Below are 18,997 nucleotides of genomic sequence, written 5' to 3' on the forward strand. Positions count from 1 at the left end.
TACGAAGGTGTAAATATAGGCCTCCCATCTCACCGCATCCAATCCTTACCCGTATCGCTGAGCCTGCTGCTGGAATCGTCGTCCGTTAGGAGAATCGATATGTCCACGCTACTGCGCTGCTGCTCCTTGGCCAGATTCAGACCCACTCCCAAGCTGTGACCTAGACTGCCAGACGACTGACCCGAGTCCTTCTCATCCAAGCTGGCTTTGCGCGTCTGATGTGAGGATCTCGAACCCAGGAATCCTCCCGTGCTGCGCTTCTTGAAATTGGCGCTCAACAACTTGGAAGTAGTCGCTGAGGTGGAGGAAGAAACGGCGACTGCCGTGGTCGAAGATGTTGACGAGGACGAGGAGCTGAACTTGGTGGTGGAACTTGAAGAGGACGAGGCAGATGCCTTGCCACCGCTGTGGAGCGTCGAGCTGCTCGAGGTACTGGCGGTACTGCTGGCGGATGCCGAGGCCGAAGCGGATACCTTCGCGTAGTCCAGCGACTGAAAGGGAAGAGAGACGGAGGAAACGGGTGTGGGCAGGAGCAGGATTAGAGCCTGGTCGCAAATGCTCTGCACAGCCTTGCGCTGCGCCCGTCGCTGCTGGATGGTGGTGGTACTGATGGTTGTGGTGATGGTGTTGCTACTACTTGTGCTACTTGTGGTGTGGGTGGTGGTGGTGGTGGTTGTGGTATTGGAGGAGCTCCCGCTTACCAGAACACTCTCGCCGGAGTACGTGTCCGAGTTAACGGCACTGCGCTTGCCATGGGTCTTTCGCCTCAGCTGGGGCATGAATCGGGAGGTGCGCGTGGTTTCCCGTTCGGTGATACGCTCGATCTTCGAAAGGTTGTGCAGCAGCATGTTCGTCTGGTCCTCCTGCGTCTGTTGCTGCGGCTGTGCGGCGCTCACGGCGGCAGAGCCGCCACTTACCTCGGCCAAATCGGGCAGACTGCCTCCCTCGAAGAAATAGTCGTACTGGAATTGGTTAATATTTGGATTAGAAAAGCTCACCAGAGCAATTTCCAGATCCTTACCTGTGTGACCAGCAACTCAACAATGCGGCACTGATGCTTCATGTCCTTGACCGCCGTTTCCAAAGTATCGTTCGGCGTCCTGATTATCGAGGGCCCGAAGATAATGGCCAGATTCTTAGGCTCCATGCGATTCACCTCGCAATTGCCGCTCACTCGGCACAAATGCCGAATCAAATGCTTCATTGTCTCGTAGGGATGTCGTGGCAGCGACTCCACAATCTCACGCAGCAGGACAATCCTTTCCAGGCCAAACTTTTTGTCCGCCTCTATGAAGTTTATGTAGTAGCTGGCCGGCATCAAGGCATCCGGCAGACTGCGAATGAACAGCTTGAGCAAACTGCTCACCACATTCACATCCTCCCAACGGTCATCGGTGGCACAGCTCTCGAACTGGAAGTCCTTAGTATTGACCAGTTCGGATAGCTCTGATATGGCCGCCTTGTTGCCGGGTATACGATAGATGCCGATTACGCCCAGGCCCTTCGTCTCCACAATGTTCGTGCACACCTCTACTAAATGTGGTACATACGCGTTGACCTTTGACATGGGACAGCTGCGCAGGGGAACGCCAATGGAACCGATTTGCTTGGCTGCGCAGGCGGATGGAGAGGCCAAGTCATTATGGGACACACCACCGCTGCCACTACCGCCACGGCGGAAAAGCAAATCCTTCCAGTTCTTTGATTTGGGCGATCCCAGGTCCTTATCGGGTATATGCTTGTGCGAAGACGACTTTCTGGCCTTCATTACCGGCGATATAGAGTCACTGGTTGCCGCCACAATAGCAGCAGCCGCTGGCAGGGCAGAAACATGATGATGAACGCCACTAGCCTCTACAATGCCACCCGAGTGCGAGCTCAATGGAGAACTGTCTGCTGCAGCTGCTCCGCCTTGGGCGTCGTCCAGGTAGCTGGCGCTGGCCACTGTTTTCTGCGGTTCCGCCAATTGCTTGCCCTGTTGCTGATGCTCCTGTTGGGTATATATTTGAAAATAGTTAATATGGATGGTTTTCAGATTATGTGGCCTCAGAGTGGGCACTCACGTTATCGTCGTAGTTGAGACTGTCCTTCCACTGAAGCAGTCCGAAGAGACGCTTCATCTCGTTGCTGCTCTTGGTCTTGAATAGGATTTCCGTGTATGGAACGCTACTGCATGTGGACGAGGAGGTGGATGCGCTCAGGGCCGAGCCTGAGTTGGCAGTGGGCTCATTTGCACTGCTGCTGCCTGAGGAGGTCAGGAGCTTCTCGTGACCCTCGTCCAGATTCAACTCATTACCCAGCGAGGCCAAATGGGCGCCACTGGGCGAAGGCTTCGACTGCATGCGGATCAAATACTTCTTCTTATCCATCGACTCGTCGAAGAACTTAAAGTTTCTAATATCGAGTTCTATCACCTGAAGTAGAGAAAATGGTTATTAGTTGATCAGACTTGGATAATTCCATTGATATACCCGTACATTGTGCTCCGATTTGGCATGACGGCCTGAGTAGATGCGCAGCAGATCGCCCTTGATCTCCAGCTTCACCTGACGCCACGATCGGTACTCGGACATGCGCTGTGAATGGAATGATAGATAAAAATGAAGATATTTTGGCTAGACTGTGAAGATGACCACCAACCTTTCCATTGATGCAAGAGGACTTGATCTCAATCTCCGTTTCGAAGGCCTCCAGTTCGTTGGGCACATACTTGCCATTCAACTCGGCATCAATGTGGATGCTGTTAAATAATAAAAACATATTCCTAATCCAGTTATCAAATATAACATTAACTAAGTTACCTGCTTCGCATGTCGCTGGTCATGGAGGCCCTGCGACTCCCATGGGCTGATAGACGCACATCCTCCAGGCCGTTTGGCGTCTCGATAAACTCATGGCCTCCGCCAGTGCCTCCAATCACATCGTAGGTGGGATCGGGATGCTCCTCCACCAGGGATTTCGTCTTCTGCGGCTCTACGACAGCAGCCTCCGGAATGGGGATCGAAATAGGTAGGGGTGCAGGTGCTGGACCGGATGAAGAAGATGCAGATGCAGATGCAGATGCAGCTGCTGGAACGGATGCCAAAGCAGATGCTGATGATCCTGCCGCTGCGGCATTCCCTCCGCCCGTTGCTGCCTCCGCATTGAAGTCGGCCTCATTGTTGGTGGCCCTCAGATAGGAGATCCTACGCATCGGTTTGCCTTCGTCAAAGGAGCTGGAGGATAATGGCTTGCAGCGCCGCACAACGTTGCCGCTTCCCACCGTACAGTCCGCAAGGGTTGCCGCTGTAAATATGGCGAAAAAATAAATGGATTATCGGCTTATATCATCCACAAACTTAATAAAATATTTAAGTCCGGCCCCCCGAGTGCGTTAGTGCGGAGGACTCTCTATGTATGTGTGAAAAATATTCCCAATTTAAGCTGTTACGTTTTGCGGGACCTTGATAAAAATTTCTAATAACAATCTAAAAAGTCGTGTGCGTGTCCATTTCGCTGGACATTGCTATTTTTATAAGCTCTTAATTAGGTTTTAAATATTAAGAACAACTCGTTATTCGTAATAGGTTGATATTTTCAAGTTAATTGCAGGAGCTAGCATGCTTTCTACGCAGCAGAATTCAAATCTAATTTTAGTCATAGTAACTAAGGAATAAAAATGTAAAAATCTTAAGCTTAATTTAACATGGCAAGTTAGCTAGGTGGTAGCAAGTTTAGTGCAAGGACAGCCTTAGTATAGAAACTACGCAAGGCAACTATGGACCTACCACTGCTCTCGGCAATGTCCGCCAAGGTGGCAACGGAGGAACCCGCGGGCGGCTTATCCGGCAACGCCACAAACTCTGCACCAAATATAAAAATACGATCATTGTTTAGTAACTAAGCAAAACTTAAGATAGATCCAAGGGCTTGACTCACTGCTGGATCCCACTGGCACCGGATCGATGGTGGCATTCGCAAGCGTCGCCTTGTGCAGCTCCATCCGACTGCTTGTCTGTCCATCCACCGTCGTTGTCGTCGTCTGGTGCTGCGTCTGATGGTATTTGGCCAACGGATGCTGCTGCAGGGACTCGTACAGCACACTTTGCTTTTTCACGGTGGTCGTGGTCGATGTGCTCGATGTGCTGGCGGAGGACTCCAAGGCGCTGGTGTTGATCGACAGCGGCTTGAACGGATCAAAGCCCTTGGACATGTGCGACACCAACTTGCGCTCGAAACTGTAGATTGGGAGAATGTATATTAGGTAATCGTAAGTGGGTAAGCTATCTTAGTTTAATTACACTTTATTGGTGACTCCTGTCTCCTGCAACGTCTCAAAGTAGTCCAGATCCTTGGGATACTTGGCATTGTTGTTGATCATCACCTGGCGATGCTGCTGCTGCTGCTGGTGGATGTGATGTTGCTGCTGTTGCTGTTGCTGGTGGAGCACCTGCTGGTGGTGGTAGCTCACACTTCCGGGAGCCGTGGAAGATCGCTGCACTAGCTTGCCACCGGGGTAGCTCATCTCGTAGCCAAGAACATGATGTTGCTGCTGTTGTTGCTGTTGCTGTTGCTGCTGCTGTTGCTGCTGCTGCTGCTGTTGCTTGAGTAGCACCTGATGGCGGCTGCGTGGTGGAGGCACCACTACCTGCACACCACCTGGCGGCGTGTGCGAGGGAAAGAAGAGCTGTTGGTGCTGCTGCAGATGCTGCTGCTGTGCCGGCGAAGAGGATTGCGCTTGATTGCCGTTGGTCGAGGAGGTGGAGGCGGAGGACAGAGAGACGGGCACCGGCGACTTGAGGAACTCCTCCTTCTGCTTGATCGATTCACGCAGTCGGATCATCAGGTCGCTTTTCTCACTGCCACCCGAAAGGGATCCCGAGCCAGATCCGGCAGCTGAACTGTGCTCCGCGCTGACTGCATACAATGCCTGACTGAGGACCGTTGAGGATTTGGGCTGGCGGGCGGTGGGCGTGGGTGTGGGCGTGTTCGTTGCCGAGCTGGCTGATAATACTGTTAAATTTGGCGGCTGATTGGCACTGTAAAACCGAAAATAAACAAATATTTGATAAGAATTTAATGTGATAAAAACAAAAAGTTAAAACTTAAATTCTGTTATCTTTGTTTTTTTTTATCAGATTTATTAGGAATCTATATTGCTATATTCCAATAGCTATAGACATACCAAACACTATTCGGTTATTAAGAAATTAAGGTTTTGACGTCATATGATAAATACTATATAGTATGGCTTAATTAATGGTTTTTGATATAGATATGTCCAGTAAAATTATACTTTCGTTTCTAAAACTTAAAAACATTCTATGAAAGCTGTCTAGCCTCAAAGTATTGATTAATTTATAATAATAAAACCACAATTTAACTTCAAATACCTAAACTTTGGCAAAGTGTAGCAGCCAATTTGCTCCAAGCCATGCAGCATAGCTTTACGGCCACTTTATAGAAGATATATCTAAAAGCCAAACTTGGCGGTGTTTTTACCAAGAAAACTTTCAACTGGGATCAAAAGAAAACACAATCTCATTGATATACTAAGCGAATTAATGTAATTTTCACTATTTACACTGGCAAACAAAGGTTGAGCCACTCAAATCGACGGAATGCCTTTCTATTTGCCTGGCGGTAATCGAGCAAAAGTGCTTCTGTTGGCGGATCTAGACGTTTGTTTGTGGCCTGTTAATTTTTTAGCAAAACAAAAATATTTGTCAATTGAATCAGCAGCAGCGACGGCGGCGGCGGCGGCGGCGGCGGTGGCGTATAGACAGACGCAGTAGCTCCAAATTGGCAAACGGCCAAAAGCAGTACCTCCCACTTTTTGATGGCACGTGCCATCATCAGTTTATCAGTCACTCAATGAGCGTCCCCTTCGCTGTCGTCACACTCTGCGCATGCGCAATATTCGCGTTTGCCTATGCTGATCACGATCATCGGACTTTTAGTCAAATTCCATTCCCTATTTTGCGGAAAACGAATCTATAGCTAACTGCTATTCTTATTCCTTCAAAAACACTCAATTATTGGACTTAAATCGAGTTTATTTTTGCTTCCGTTTGGTAGCCTTAAAATCAACCAATCAGCAGCATCACTAAGAAAGTTGGGATTCAGTGGTAAGACTAGTCAAAGTCAGACTAGGGCTGAAACTCTTTAATTTTACATTATAAAACAGTTTTCATAACTCTACTTTCTTCACTGCTGATCTAATTTATAACTGTCATTGCTAGATGCTAACTTTTGTGTGAATACAATGAATCGGAGTTTTGTTCGCACCCAACCATGACCAACCGAGCGGGAGGGAAATTAGGAAGCTAAACAATGCGTTTTACATATTCAGCTCAGCAGGAAAAAGTTTTACTTTTCCAACTTGCGCAACAAGCAGTGACCGCCCATTCAAAGAGTTTTCCCTACTTAAATGGCAAATCTTGAATTTGTTAAAAAATCATAATTATGAGCTATATATCAATCTCAATCTGCATAGAAAAATCTCTTAACTATGAAATTGGCATTCTGAAGCCTAACAAGCTGATGAAAAATCTATAAAATATTTATGAATGAACTTGAACTTGCAATTATGCCCACGCGTTTGTCAAAAATTTTCTGCATTTTCCGCTGACATCCCTAATTGACATGAATGTCAAGTAGATATGTATAAGTTCATGGCTAAAAGCCTTTTGTGATATGTGAAAATGTGGAAATGTCAAATTGTGGACCGGTTTTGGGCATTTTTCTGTGTCGTTGGTTGTTGTTGTTGTTGCTGTGTTTCCACCACCACCTACAGTGGGCACTCAATAAAGCAAAGGCAACAGGCACGCTGGCTGGCTGGCTGGCAGGAAAACAAAACAAATTAGATTTGGGCCATAGTTTAAGTGGCTGAGAGCAGCTCGATTAATTAAGTTTCCATGCGGCGGACAAAGAAGTGGCATTTGCGTATCGAGTTTTAGCCTCTCGGTTGCGGTGCCACTAGAAATGGCAAATTAGTTTAACTATGTCTCCATTTCCTGGCCTTCCATATCCTGCAGCCTGCAGCCTACATCCTATATTCCTATCCCTAACCACCTCAGCCTCTGCCTCTGACTGAGATTGTCAAATGAAAGTTCAAAGCTAAAAATAGTATGGTAAATGACAGTGTATGTGTATGTGTGTTTGTAAGTGTGTGCCAGGATGGTTAATTCAATTCGCTTTTAAAAGCCTTTCCCACACTCGAGGCTCAAAAGCCCGGCAGACTGTCAAGGTCAAAAGGTAATGAATAGATGGCCCTACTCTCTTCTACTACCTGTCGCCCGCCCCCTTCCATAACCCTGGATCATATTTCACAGGTCGCAGAATAAAGGAAACGCACACATATTCGCACTTCCATATTTCCATTGCCTAGCTTTCAGCGCACAGTGGGCAAAGTATGAAGTTTTCGGTTTAATTTCCAACTATTATTATCTTTTGTTGTTATATCAATTTTGTATAATGTTTTTGATAATATGAGTAACTGACATGGCAACTTCATAATGTTCATAAAAATAATTTCTATGGAATAGGCTGGAAAATGAAATTAAAAACCAAAAAATATATTATTTAAAAACTATTCAAAATATCATTATAAATTTATGTATTCAAATAGTGAAGTATTTTTGCCATCATTTTTATAACCCAGAGCAAGTCAGAGTTTGTCCCACTGTGCAGTGGCAGAGCAGGTAGCAATGGCAAAAAGAGGAAAGAGAAAAGACTTGGGATCAGGAGCGCGTGTCCCCAGCAAATGAATGTGTTATTATTGGTGTGCGAGAGCGTATTCAGTGGCATTATTATCTATGCATAAGCTCTATATATAATATTCGATATATAGGTTCTACACTTTGAGAAAAAGTTGGGAAAAAGCAAATGGTGGCAAAGTGAATTTATCATTCAAACCCACATTGTTTGGGTTTTTAGCTTAGTATTAATAACTAATATTTGGTACATCCAAAAAGTTAAACTTATTTCAAATTTCTCACAGTGCATATGTGTACGATGCAGAAAAGCTTTGACACAAGTGACTCGCATACAATTCAATTCGATTTGATTCATCACCCGAAAGCCCTTATCACCCCCATATATATATATATATATATATATTTATATGTACATATATCGCATATTGTTGGTGCATATCGATAAAAGGCGGCCAGCGAATTAGTCGTATCTATATCTATATATATATATATATATCTATAAGCTCTCTCCCTTTCACTGTGCGGAATTTCGCGCTTTTATTGTCCGCTCGTTGTATGCACTGTGGGCACATTTTGTATTATTTTTTGTTCTCCGATTTGCGTTTTGCCAACTCTGGCGACTCTTTGCAATTAACAAGTCATAAATAAAAAACTGTTGACACATTTGATAAGCGTCAAAAGCCGCAGGGAGCAGTAGAGCGAGATGGCCAAAGAGGCAGACATACAGAGAGGGAGAAGCCTTCACAGCAAGCGCAAAAAAAACACCCACTCTCTTTTCTCGCAGTGTGTGATTTCCGCTAAATCCACGATTTTCACCTACTAGATATTTAATATTAAATTTGTTTGCAGTATTGTTTCCTGTTTTTTTAACCAAACACTTAAAATCGAAGAAGAATTAAGCATGTCTCTTTAACATTATATATATTTTTGTTATAAAATTTTCTTTTGGTTTTTAACTTTAAGTGCAGAAAGTCTTGAGAATTTCAAACTGCAAATAGGTTTGCAATGTGTTTCAAAAATAATAAATCTTTGAATAAATCTTAAAAAACATAATATTCTATGATTTAATAAGTAATTCTTATTAAGTATTCTCTCCACGGAATATGTTAAAACTGATCAAATAGTCACTCTGTTCTTTATGAATATAAACGAAATCCCTATCCCTTCCTTCCTAACACATTCAACTTTGTTTTTCCCTTCCGAACTGATGGACCTCATCGATCGCAACCTTTTCAAGGGCGAAGGCAAGCCCTAGCACAAGTCACGTTCATTGTGGGCTTTGTTTTCCAAAGAGTTTTTGGCGAGGGAGTCGCTTTGGTGGCTTTGATCTTCGCCTCCTCATTGAAAGCACTTGAACTCTTGATCTAATGTACGTTTTTTTTTCGGACAAGGTCTCTGCAAATTGTGGTTTCTTGTTCTCAGATTGCTTGGCTTTTACTTCACACTTTATCATTAAAAGAGAGCGAAACACAGAAGAAAAAAAAACACAACTTAATGATAGAAAAAATGGGCAATTAACCTGTTGTTTTCATTACTGGTATCGATCTCGAAACGTATCATTTTCATGTGTATAAGCATCGGCTTTTTGCCGCCATGATAGGGCAGGGTATACATTTTCTCTGGCAGTGTATGGGTTTTTCAGAGCAAAGCTATGGCTCCATCACAAAACATAAGACACAAAACTAACTCACGATTCCCTAAAAGATATGCTAATAAATAAATTAAAATTACAAAAAACTTCGTTTTGCCGCGTATCACAAAATCTGAAATCTGCGCGAACCGCTCGCCATCGTCAACTAAACTAAAGTACTACGGCAAGTCCATGCGACTAAACTAAAATAAATATAACAAAAAAAAAAAAAAAAAAAAAAAAGGAGGAAAAAAAATACAAAAGTACAAAAAAGAAGGCACAACAAAACACAGCAAAAATTGGCTTTGTATGCATGTATGAAATTTGTATTAAAGAGCGGCAGAGGCTCAGCAATTGAAAGAGACCCATTGAGTGGGCAGCGACCGAATGGCGAACGACCCACCGACCGATGCTCTCCTCTCGCATGATCCCCCTTTTTTTTTTATTATTATTTCCAAACAGTGATCACTCTGAAGGTGAGCTGGAATTCTTTTTATACACTTTGCATATCCTTTTTAAGACGTCTAAACAATTTTTTTGAGCAGAAAGTACGGAAGTTAACCTCTTAAATATGCAAAATTCTTGATAATTACAAATTATTTATTCAAAAAGATAACATTTCTTATTGTTTTGTTAAATACTTTAAAATTTTGTAAATAGTTTTAATATTTTTTGTGGGTAAACTCTCTGGAAATTGCAGTTGAAAACTGAAAGTTGAATAAACTTCAACTTTATGATATAACATTAAGTATTTTGAACACCCCTTAACTCTCAAATGCCAGTGCCCACTGTATTTTATAACCAATAAATAGATAAACAAATAAAAAAGAAGTGAGGGGCGGTCAGTGGGCGAAGGGAGCTGCCCACAGTTCGCGCAGGACAGGCGAAAGGGAGCGAGTGGGAACCACTATATCACTATCAGTCACCGACTGACCAAATATATAACCCCACACCCCACACCCCGTGCCCCATACTCCACCCTTTCCCTTACCAACCCCCTGCCCTGCTACTAACCTTGCCTTGTTTATTTATTTTCCGAGTGGGCGGAGGGGAATAAACAGAGAGAGAGCATTCCACCCGACCGCAGGGCGTATACGTAATTGTCAAAGCAAAGTAGTTAAATTTGCACAATGCACAGTGGGACAACCCATTTCTTTGCTTCATAATAAAATAATTAATAAACATGAAAAGGCTTTTAGATATCTTAAAAAACCAATCAACAAAATTAGTAAAAATTGACATCTTTTCCCAACAAATATTTAAATATTTTTGTAAACTTCAAAGTAAAAATCTCTAACCACTGTGCAAGCGCAATGCCACGCACCAAAATTTGAGTTTTGCATTTCCGATGACATATTTTTCGCCAGTCATCAATCAATCAATCCATCAGTCCGACGATCAATCAATCGATCGATCAAATGAGGGCCAAAATGTAGGCAAGTAAAAGCCTTTAGGTAAACTTATACTACATATTTTTTGCAGTGCATGCATATCAAGACAGTGGCATGTTTGGAATGCCTGGAGTAGTCATTAATTTACATAAAGCCGCCGCCCGCCGAGTCGCGAGATCAACTCAAACTCAATCTGAGTCGTCTCAATTTCCATCTTAATCTCGAAAAGATAAATCTGGCGTTCGCCCAAAGAGAGAGAGGGGCTAGAGGAGAGCGAGAAGCGAGAAGAGGGAAACGGAAAACGAGGACTTGATGTCTGCGGGAATTGAAGGCATTATTCCCTTCCCATTCTTTGCTGGCATACAAAATTCAATTAAATTTATCGTAATCATTTAACAATGGGGCAAATATTCGCCTTTGCTTTGCAGTTCAACAAATTTATTGTTATTGTTATTGTTGCGAGGTGTTGCTTGGTGTCCATTTACACCCGCCCGTTGTAAGTGTGTGAGTGTGCATAAAGTTATGCGGTTATTTATTTAATATTTTTTCCAGCCCGATTAGTCAATGGGTTGTTGTTACTGTACAATAATTGATTTATTTATTCATATTCATGTGCAGCAACGCTGCGTATACGCAATGCGACCGTAGGGGGTATGTGTGTGTGTGTGTGTTGAAAAATGTGCGGTATTGCGTTTGGAATATTAAAATAATTCTCAATAATTTATGCGGTTGCAGAAACATATGCCTCGAGGCTTTTAGCAAGGTTTAGCCTCTAAAAAAAAGAGACTTCAACGCAGAAGTTGCACAAAAACTTGCACTTTCTCAATAGCGGAAAACCTTGGAATCTTTAGGCAACTTCAATTTTCGGCCCTACTCATTATTCTGCCATTGTAAATTAGGTAACCAGCAGTGTTCACATGAAAAGCAATCAATAATCAATCACTCCATGGGTCTGGCTGTCCGTTTTCCGAAGTTATCTAACAATTAAAAGATTTGTCTGTTGTGGGGGAAATTTCCAGTTGGTCAATGGAAACGGAAGACGTGTATATAGTAGTATACGAGTACCACCAATACCCTCGACTGACAGTTCTCCAGATGCTCACCAAAGTTGGCCCAATCCAACTCACGTAATTTGAAAATTGCACATGCAGCCAACTGGAAAACGTGACAAACTTTCCAAAAAGAATAAGAGAAATTGTAAACAAAGAAAGATAATAAAATAACTGCTTGCATTTGTTTTTTTTTTAACCACAAAATCTAATTAAACTAATGGTCTTTCCCTTTCCTTTTTTTTGTTTTTCACTTTTCCTATCAATTTCAACTTCAACCTGAGCACTCCAAAAATAAGAATCCTTAACTATTTCTAGCATTTGACCTTTGGAAAAGTCGGGGTAAATGGAAGGAAGAGGGAAACACTTACTTATTTATATGTAATATCTCTACGCTGACGTCACATGAACTTTTTATAGAATACGAAATAATAAATAATTTTTGCACATCCCCATACAGACAGCGGGAAATATATGGAAAATAATTTTCATTCAGAACAGACAGACGCAAAACAATGACAAATATGCATGGAAATTTAAGCGGGAGACGGGCGATGAATGAAATGAGACTGAGACTGAAATGAGGAATGTACGAAATGAGAACGCCAGCCAGGCCAGATGAGATGGGCCATGGAGTGGGGCTCTGCGGGGAAATGAGGATGAAATCACCGAAAAGGCCCCAGCGTAGCCACAATGGCGACCAATATTCATTCGTCTGCCGATTCTGGGTCTATATGTTTTATTATAGACTCGAATGCTGAGAAAGATAGATAAATGGGAGATGGATGGGCGATGGGTCATCATTGTCTCTATTCACCTAAAAATTAATGACCACCAGAAGGGCGGGCAGCCGACAGTTGAAATTAAGTTCATTTGGCAAATATGCAGGAAAATCTGCCAAATAATTGATAAAACAAAAAGAAAACTATAGGAACATTAACTTAAACTACTTTACATATAAAGTGTAGTTTTAAAAAGAGCCCAAAAACTCAAACGTAATACCAGAGATCGAATGAAAACACAGCGAAAAAGCCTCGAGGGGCTGGAAAACCTTTCGCACAGAGTTCGCTTACAATTGTTTTTAATTATGAGCATTGTTCGTTGCCAGTCGCTGTTCATTATGCGGTTAGTTAATGTCATTTAGTTCATCAGCTTAATTTCCATCTCTGCCATTTTCATTTTCAATTTTCATTTGCAGCTCTTCCTTCCTCTCACAGCCACCCCCTCTTTTAATCGTTCGGCATTTCTCGTTTCCAATTTTGAATATTGGGTTTTCACTTATTTATTTCGTTGATTTTGTTTCTTCTTTTTTTTTTTTTTTTTTTGGCAATGAAAGTGAAATAATGTGCAATATGCATACACAGATACTGCATGCTATATACTATATGCATATGCTATTAAAGACAGGAGAGAAGACTGACTGCCTCTCAACTTTTGCCACCATAAATCACAACAGATCGCCACTGGACAGTGGAGCAAACTGCATTTTCACCTCAAATAAAGAAAGCTTGATGTTATTAATAATTTCCATCACAAGTAGGCTCAATTTTCGAGTCATTGTGTTAACTTTTAAAGGTAGTTGCCCTAGATTTTAGTGCTTACTAGTCGAGTCGAAGGATCTCAGTTCTGTTTCAGTTTTTAGAGAGCACACACGTCTGAATTTCTGTGAAGTTTTATTTATTGGAAAAAAATCAGTAAAGTTTAACTTTCTTTCCCCGTTGAATCGAGTGTAAGTTGTGAGTTTTCCCCTCATCTAACATTATCGGTTAATCATTTCGGTTTCTCACTATTCTCGGGTAGTTCTCTAGCGCAATAATGGCTGAGAAAAACAAAACGCTTCGGCTGCTGCGAATGGTGCGTTCTTCCTTGACGATCATCTACAACGATCACTTCTGCTGGACCTTTATCAAGAGCTACGGACTATTCTCCTTGGCCGTACCCCTGGCCAAGTACCTGGACGGTTTCGAGATCCTGCCCTCCTCTGGCATCTAATTTTCTTGTTAGTCATGCACTTAAATTAAATTTTGTTTGATCAAAGCAAACAATTAATCTATATCTACTTGTCTCGTCATTTGTGGTTTTTGGTTTTGGTTAGATTGAAAAAGAAAATTCACATTTTGGCTTCTTGAATTTGTTCATAGATATGTCAAATATGAAAGGGCTACTGAGGTTTATATTCTTGGCATCTTATTTAAGTTCGTAGTATTAATACTCCTTTCTCAAAAAGTTATTATTTAATTCAATCAAACTAAATCTTCTCAAAACCCTTTCATATGTTTAATTTAATAACTGCAAGTTGGCATAAAGACACTGAATTTTGTTTGTAGATCTCAAAGCGGTGTAAAATTGTGTGCTATTTTTTGTTTTTCCGAAATTCGAAATCCGAAAATCCGCTGTAATTGCCATCGTGTGTGACGTCAATTGCCGTTCGTCGTTCGCCAAGGTGAGCTCATTTATTTTGTTGACTTACCGCATGAACTGATGATGATGTTGCTGCTGCTGGTAGAGATGTTGCTGCTGTTGCTGCTGATGTTGCCGCAGTCCATGTGCCATGTCCCCGAAATCGATGCTGCTGCTGCCGCCAGTCAGCGCCGGATGACGATGTTGCTGTTGCTGTTGCTGCTGCTGTTGCTGATGCTGCTGTTGCTGTGGGTAGAACTGGTGACTCAGGATAGTAATGCCTGCGCTGGCCGTGCTGGTAATGCTGCCCGATCGACTGCCTCCGTGCAGGGATGGTGCATGATGGGAGTTGGGATGCGAGTGCGGCGATCCTGCCGGCGATGTGGTGGTCACGGCTGCAACAGCGGGATATGAGATCAACTGTTGCTGCTGATGATGCTGCTGATGTTGCTGCGATGGTGCTGCAACTACTGCTGCTTGTTGTGTTGCTGCTGGAAATGTGGTCTTGTGGGAGCCGTTGGCCAGCAGCGAGGGCGAGTGCGTCGACATGGTCAGGCGATTCGACTCCGGCGTGTGGGCAATGCTCGTATAGTGCTGTAAAAAAGCAACAAAAATGAATGAAAACAAGTTAGAGATGATAATATAATACAACAAATTATACAGTGGGTGTATTTCAATAAGAGTCACATACTCGATTACTAGTTTTAAAGCCATTTCAAACTTAAATCGTAAACAAGTAATCTCAATATCACAGAGACAGCCCAACTCCCTTAGCTTGGTATTAATTAACTTGTCATTGCTTTCTAAATGCCTTATTACTGCCTTAAAAACAGATCATTAATCACTCTTATTAATCACTGGTTAAGGGCAAATGTGTCGAGTTCACAGAAAGCTATCGTTTATTTACCAATTTTCGCCACATTTGTTTAAAAAAATAATACTGCTTAACAAAGGGGTTGGCTTTTGGTTTGCCTTTCTCGATATAATAACACCACAGTCGATCGATTTGCTATGAAAAACATTTTATAAACTCTGTATTGAGTTATTAAATCAATATTCGAAAGAAATAGTCACAGCACACGGTGATATCACATTTGGGCCATAAATGGCTGATATGGCTGACTTTCTCAGAAATATTTTGACACTGAGAGTGAGTCACAAAAATGCCTATTTTTTATATGTTTTTTAAGCACTCGCATTAGCATTTTCAGAGATTTTTTGAGAGATGATCTGTGATCAGTATCTGATAAATTATTTCCTTTTTCATTATAACCACAACTTTGATATTATTTATCACACACTTTAAGTTATAAAATATCTCATAGATATTCATTATTACCATCTGCAGGACATCGCACTCCTTGGGCACCACGTGCAGCGTGAGGACCGCCGGCGTCTGCTTGATCATCGAGACGATGGTGCTGTAGGCGATGCCAGCGATCGGCTGGTTGTTGACCATCAGCACGCGGTCACCCGTCTGCAGGTTGGCGTAGTGGGCCGGTCCGTTCGCCTGCACCTCTTTGATGAAAATGGTCTCCATCGCTTTCACTTGGTACGGCGGCAGCGACGTCGGCGACGTTGGCTCCAAACCGGTGATCCCGGCGACGCCGACGCTGCTGCTGCTGCCGCTGCTGCTGCCGGCCATACTGGAGGCTTCCTACACACCAAACGAAACCGAAACAAAAAAAAATTGTTAGTCAGATGTACACTTGAGGTGAGTAAACTAAAGTAGCAACCATAGCTAAAAACTTCACATTTTATTTCATTAATAACCAATATTTATTAAGGTTTCTTAATTTATACTACAACTCCCCTATTTAATATGGTGAAATTGTGATGAAGAGATTAATATAAAGAAGCTTTTATTTCAGAGTGTACTGTAAAATCAAAAATTACAAAGTCCTATTATTTTGAACGCGACTGTAGGTCGTGAAACAACATTTCGCGAGGAGAGTGTAGATTGGATTAAGTCGCTGTGCGAGCGACAAGGTGAGGAAGAAAAGAGAGTACGGGAGTGAATGAGAGCGTCGAGCGGAGGTTGTAATATCAACAAAAATAAAAATAAAACGGGCACAAAAAAGTGAAGTGAGCAAAACGCAAATTAGTGCAAAAATAAAAATAAAAGAAAAAGAGAATGGAGGCTCTACCGACTTGGGAGTACCCTAACATAGAACTGGAACTGTTTATAATTATAATCTCTTCTGTTTTATTTACTTAATTATTATTTAAGAAGTTCAATTATTTTCTTTTGATTACAGCTAATTAGTAAACTATATGTGTGATCGCATGTTTTAATAAACAATATTTGAGTCTTCGTATTCCTAATTTAAAAGTAAAAGGTTTTAGTATTTCTGATTTCAAATTTTGTAAAAATTAGCTTAGTTTAAATAGTTTTTATATTTTCTTGATATTTTTGAGATCAGCTAGCTTATATTCGGAACACCCCTAGCGAACTTTTCTTGCTGGGTATCTTCACCGCCGCACAAATGAAAAGCAAAAAGAAAGCAGAAAAGGCAAAAGCAAAAGCGGCAATTTGAATAAGTCGCGCGTGCGCAGCGCTCACGTAACGCCAAACGCCGACGCCGACCGAAGCAGAGGCAGCACCTTTGCTGAGCTCCAGAGAGCGAAAGAAAGGCGGGAGAGTAACTCCAGCTCGCTCATTTGCACTTCCTTTGCGGGCAATTAACTTCTATTTGCACGTTTAAAAGTATTTAAAATTTTTAAAACTTTACAATTTTTAATAAGAGTCAAACGATTAAAAATCAGTTAAAGAAGTTTAACTAGAGAAAGAGTGTAAATTTGGCGGAAAGACTGCAGGTATTATAAAGATTTTAACAAAGATTTCAAAGATTTAATGGAAAGTCTTATAAAAGTCGTATAAAAAAAGGGTTAATTTAAAGTATACTCGCATTTAGAGTTATAAAGGACCTACAGTTATAGAAATCCTAGGTCATCGACTATATCACTGTATTAGTATACCATCTAAACTTATTATTAAACTTGAACTATTATCCTATCCTAACACCTCTAAATATTGGGTTGCTATACCCGACGAATCCACTATCTTGTAGCCTCTGTTCAGTATCTGTAAAAGTCCCTTATTTGGCATCTCTTATCCTAAATCCAAAAGTCCCTACTCACCTGTGGCCAGTTGGACGACATCGTTCCTGCTGCCGCCGATGCAGATGCTGCCGCCGATGCCTGGTCATCTTCCGGCGGATAGGCGATGAAGTGGCGCAACGTGAAGCCGTATCCCTGGTTAGGTCGCCGGCGGATAACGATGAGCTTCGGCTGGATGGAGGAGGCCGCCAGTGCCGCGTTGTTGGCCGCTGCTGCCGCTGCCGCCGCTGCTGCAGCAGCTGCTGCGGATGCCGCTGATGCCGCTGCAGCGGCCGCTGCTGGAGTCGCCACCGCAGAGGCCGCCTGCGCTGCCGAATGCGCTGCGGCGGCAGCGTTCGAGTTTTGTAACATTTTGTAGCGGGCTTTTAGTGGTTTTCCAGCGGGATTTTCAGGTGGGTTTTTTCGGGGTTTTCTTTACACTTTTTGTATTTCGTTTTTCGCCTCTTCTGTTTACACACTCTCCCTCTCTCGCTTTGTTTTAGCGCTCTATCTCTTTCGGTGGCTGGCTTTGTGGCTTGGTGGTTTCTGTGTTGTTATTGCCTTTTCTATTTGTCGTGCGGTTGGCTTTTTTTTTTATTACTATGTTATTTTGTTTCTTATTAGTTTTGTTGTTTTTGTTTTTTGGTGGTCAACCTGTTGGTGGCACCCTCATTTGTGCGACGGTGGGCGGGGGTGGTGCTTCACCCCTGGTTTACCTCTTCTATCGTCTAAATCTTTTATCCTCTATCTGCAGTCTCGCCTTGTAGTTTTACTTCTTCTTCTTCTTTTTTTTTTTTTTTGAGGGGAGGGGGATTTTCCCTTACAGCCAGCGGTACGTTGCAAATTTTCGATGTGGCTGCGGCACGAGGCCCATCGTACCGATCGATATTACCATAGTACTGCTAAGGATTGTTCTTGCTGATCGATCGGTTGGTAAACGGAAATCATCTGTAAGGAAATTAAGGAAAAGTTAGTTTTCATTCTGTGGTAACTTTAAGCTTAAAATTGGTAATGTTGTGTGTTTTGTTAAGCAGAGAAGAGATCTCTTAAAAGAAGTTGTTAAAAAACTATACTATAAGCTAAATATGGCCTTAACCATCAAATGTTCCTGCCACTGACTCACTCTTAACCCAATAGTTTCGGTTTACGGGAGAGCGAGAGACCAACCGAGAAGGGTTAAAATGCGACGAGGCGTGTTACACTTTTCAGACTTCTCATTTGACGGTCAATGTCCAACACACAAAACGCTATAGTTGAATCTGTTTTCGGGTTTTTACTGTATTTTTTATGCATTGTAATTAAAGCCGAAAGAGGTTTTTGTTTTGTTTTTCCTCGCTTTTTGTGTCTCGAAGCCTTTGTGTTTTTTTTTTTTGTTTCTTCTTCCAGTTCAGACTGGCAGTAAAAAGCACTTAACTAACTGTACTTGGGCATATATGCGATGACTTTGGGTCGATCATAATAATCAACACTGCGATGATGATATAATGCCGTTTATTGCCCCTCTTTCTTCAAAAATAAAACTAAAACACATTCAACTCGGCTGGGACTAAAACTAAAACTAAAAAAAAGGTATTAAAACTGAAAAACCCATTTTCAACGGGGGGAGGAGGCTAGGTGAACGCCCCCCTTTTCATTTAGCCTTTCTTTGACATTTTTGTTTGCCCACAAAGTTATCGCTTTGAGGGCGGGGCTATCAATAAAAGTTATTGTTCACTTAAAGTTCTTACTGCA

The 18,997-nt window shown here is 42.3% G+C and overlaps 2 protein-coding genes across 8 annotated transcripts in view; one reads left to right on the forward strand and one right to left on the reverse strand.

The window, feature by feature from the left end:
- LOC108109673 overlaps positions 1-18,997 on the reverse strand; it is a 41,338-nt gene that overhangs the window by 3,753 nt on the left and 18,588 nt on the right. For 3 of the 6 annotated variants that reach the window (XM_017218256.2, XM_017218257.2, XM_017218258.2), the window contains 12 exons: positions 17,309-18,214; positions 15,507-15,824; positions 14,238-14,761; positions 4,281-5,018; positions 3,919-4,217; positions 3,768-3,842; positions 2,802-3,285; positions 2,641-2,740; positions 2,478-2,576; positions 2,064-2,414; positions 1,022-1,990; positions 50-962 (listed from right to left, as the gene is read on the reverse strand). In XM_017218256.2, coding sequence (XP_017073745.1) covers positions 50-962; positions 1,022-1,990; positions 2,064-2,414; positions 2,478-2,576; positions 2,641-2,740; positions 2,802-3,285; positions 3,768-3,842; positions 3,919-4,217; positions 4,281-5,018; positions 14,238-14,761; positions 15,507-15,824; positions 17,309-17,638 — 5,200 coding nt within the window. In that variant the 5' untranslated portion in view covers positions 17,639-18,214. The remainder of the gene's footprint in view (positions 1-49; positions 963-1,021; positions 1,991-2,063; positions 2,415-2,477; positions 2,577-2,640; positions 2,741-2,801; positions 3,286-3,767; positions 3,843-3,918; positions 4,218-4,280; positions 5,019-14,237; positions 14,762-15,506; positions 15,825-17,308; positions 18,215-18,997) is intronic. The other 3 variants (XM_041819378.1, XM_041819380.1, XM_041819377.1) reach the window with 3 other exon arrangements.
- LOC108109675 lies at positions 12,459-13,820 on the forward strand. 2 transcript variants are annotated; one of them, XM_017218263.2, is made up of 2 exons: positions 12,459-13,503; positions 13,568-13,820. In XM_017218263.2, the coding sequence occupies exon 2, from the start codon at positions 13,583-13,585 to the stop codon at positions 13,757-13,759; it is 177 nt and encodes a 58-aa protein (XP_017073752.1). In that variant the 5' UTR covers positions 12,459-13,503; positions 13,568-13,582; the 3' UTR covers positions 13,760-13,820. The 2 variants fall into 2 exon arrangements, with proteins under 2 accessions (XP_017073752.1, XP_017073751.1); XM_017218262.2 differs by having other exon boundaries at positions 12,630-13,496.

The sequence above is a fragment of the Drosophila eugracilis genome, unplaced genomic scaffold (genome assembly GCF_018153835.1).
Source record: "Drosophila eugracilis isolate 14026-0451.02 unplaced genomic scaffold, ASM1815383v1 contig_649, whole genome shotgun sequence".
In the NCBI taxonomy this organism is placed as follows: Eukaryota; Metazoa; Arthropoda; class Insecta; order Diptera; family Drosophilidae; genus Drosophila; species Drosophila eugracilis.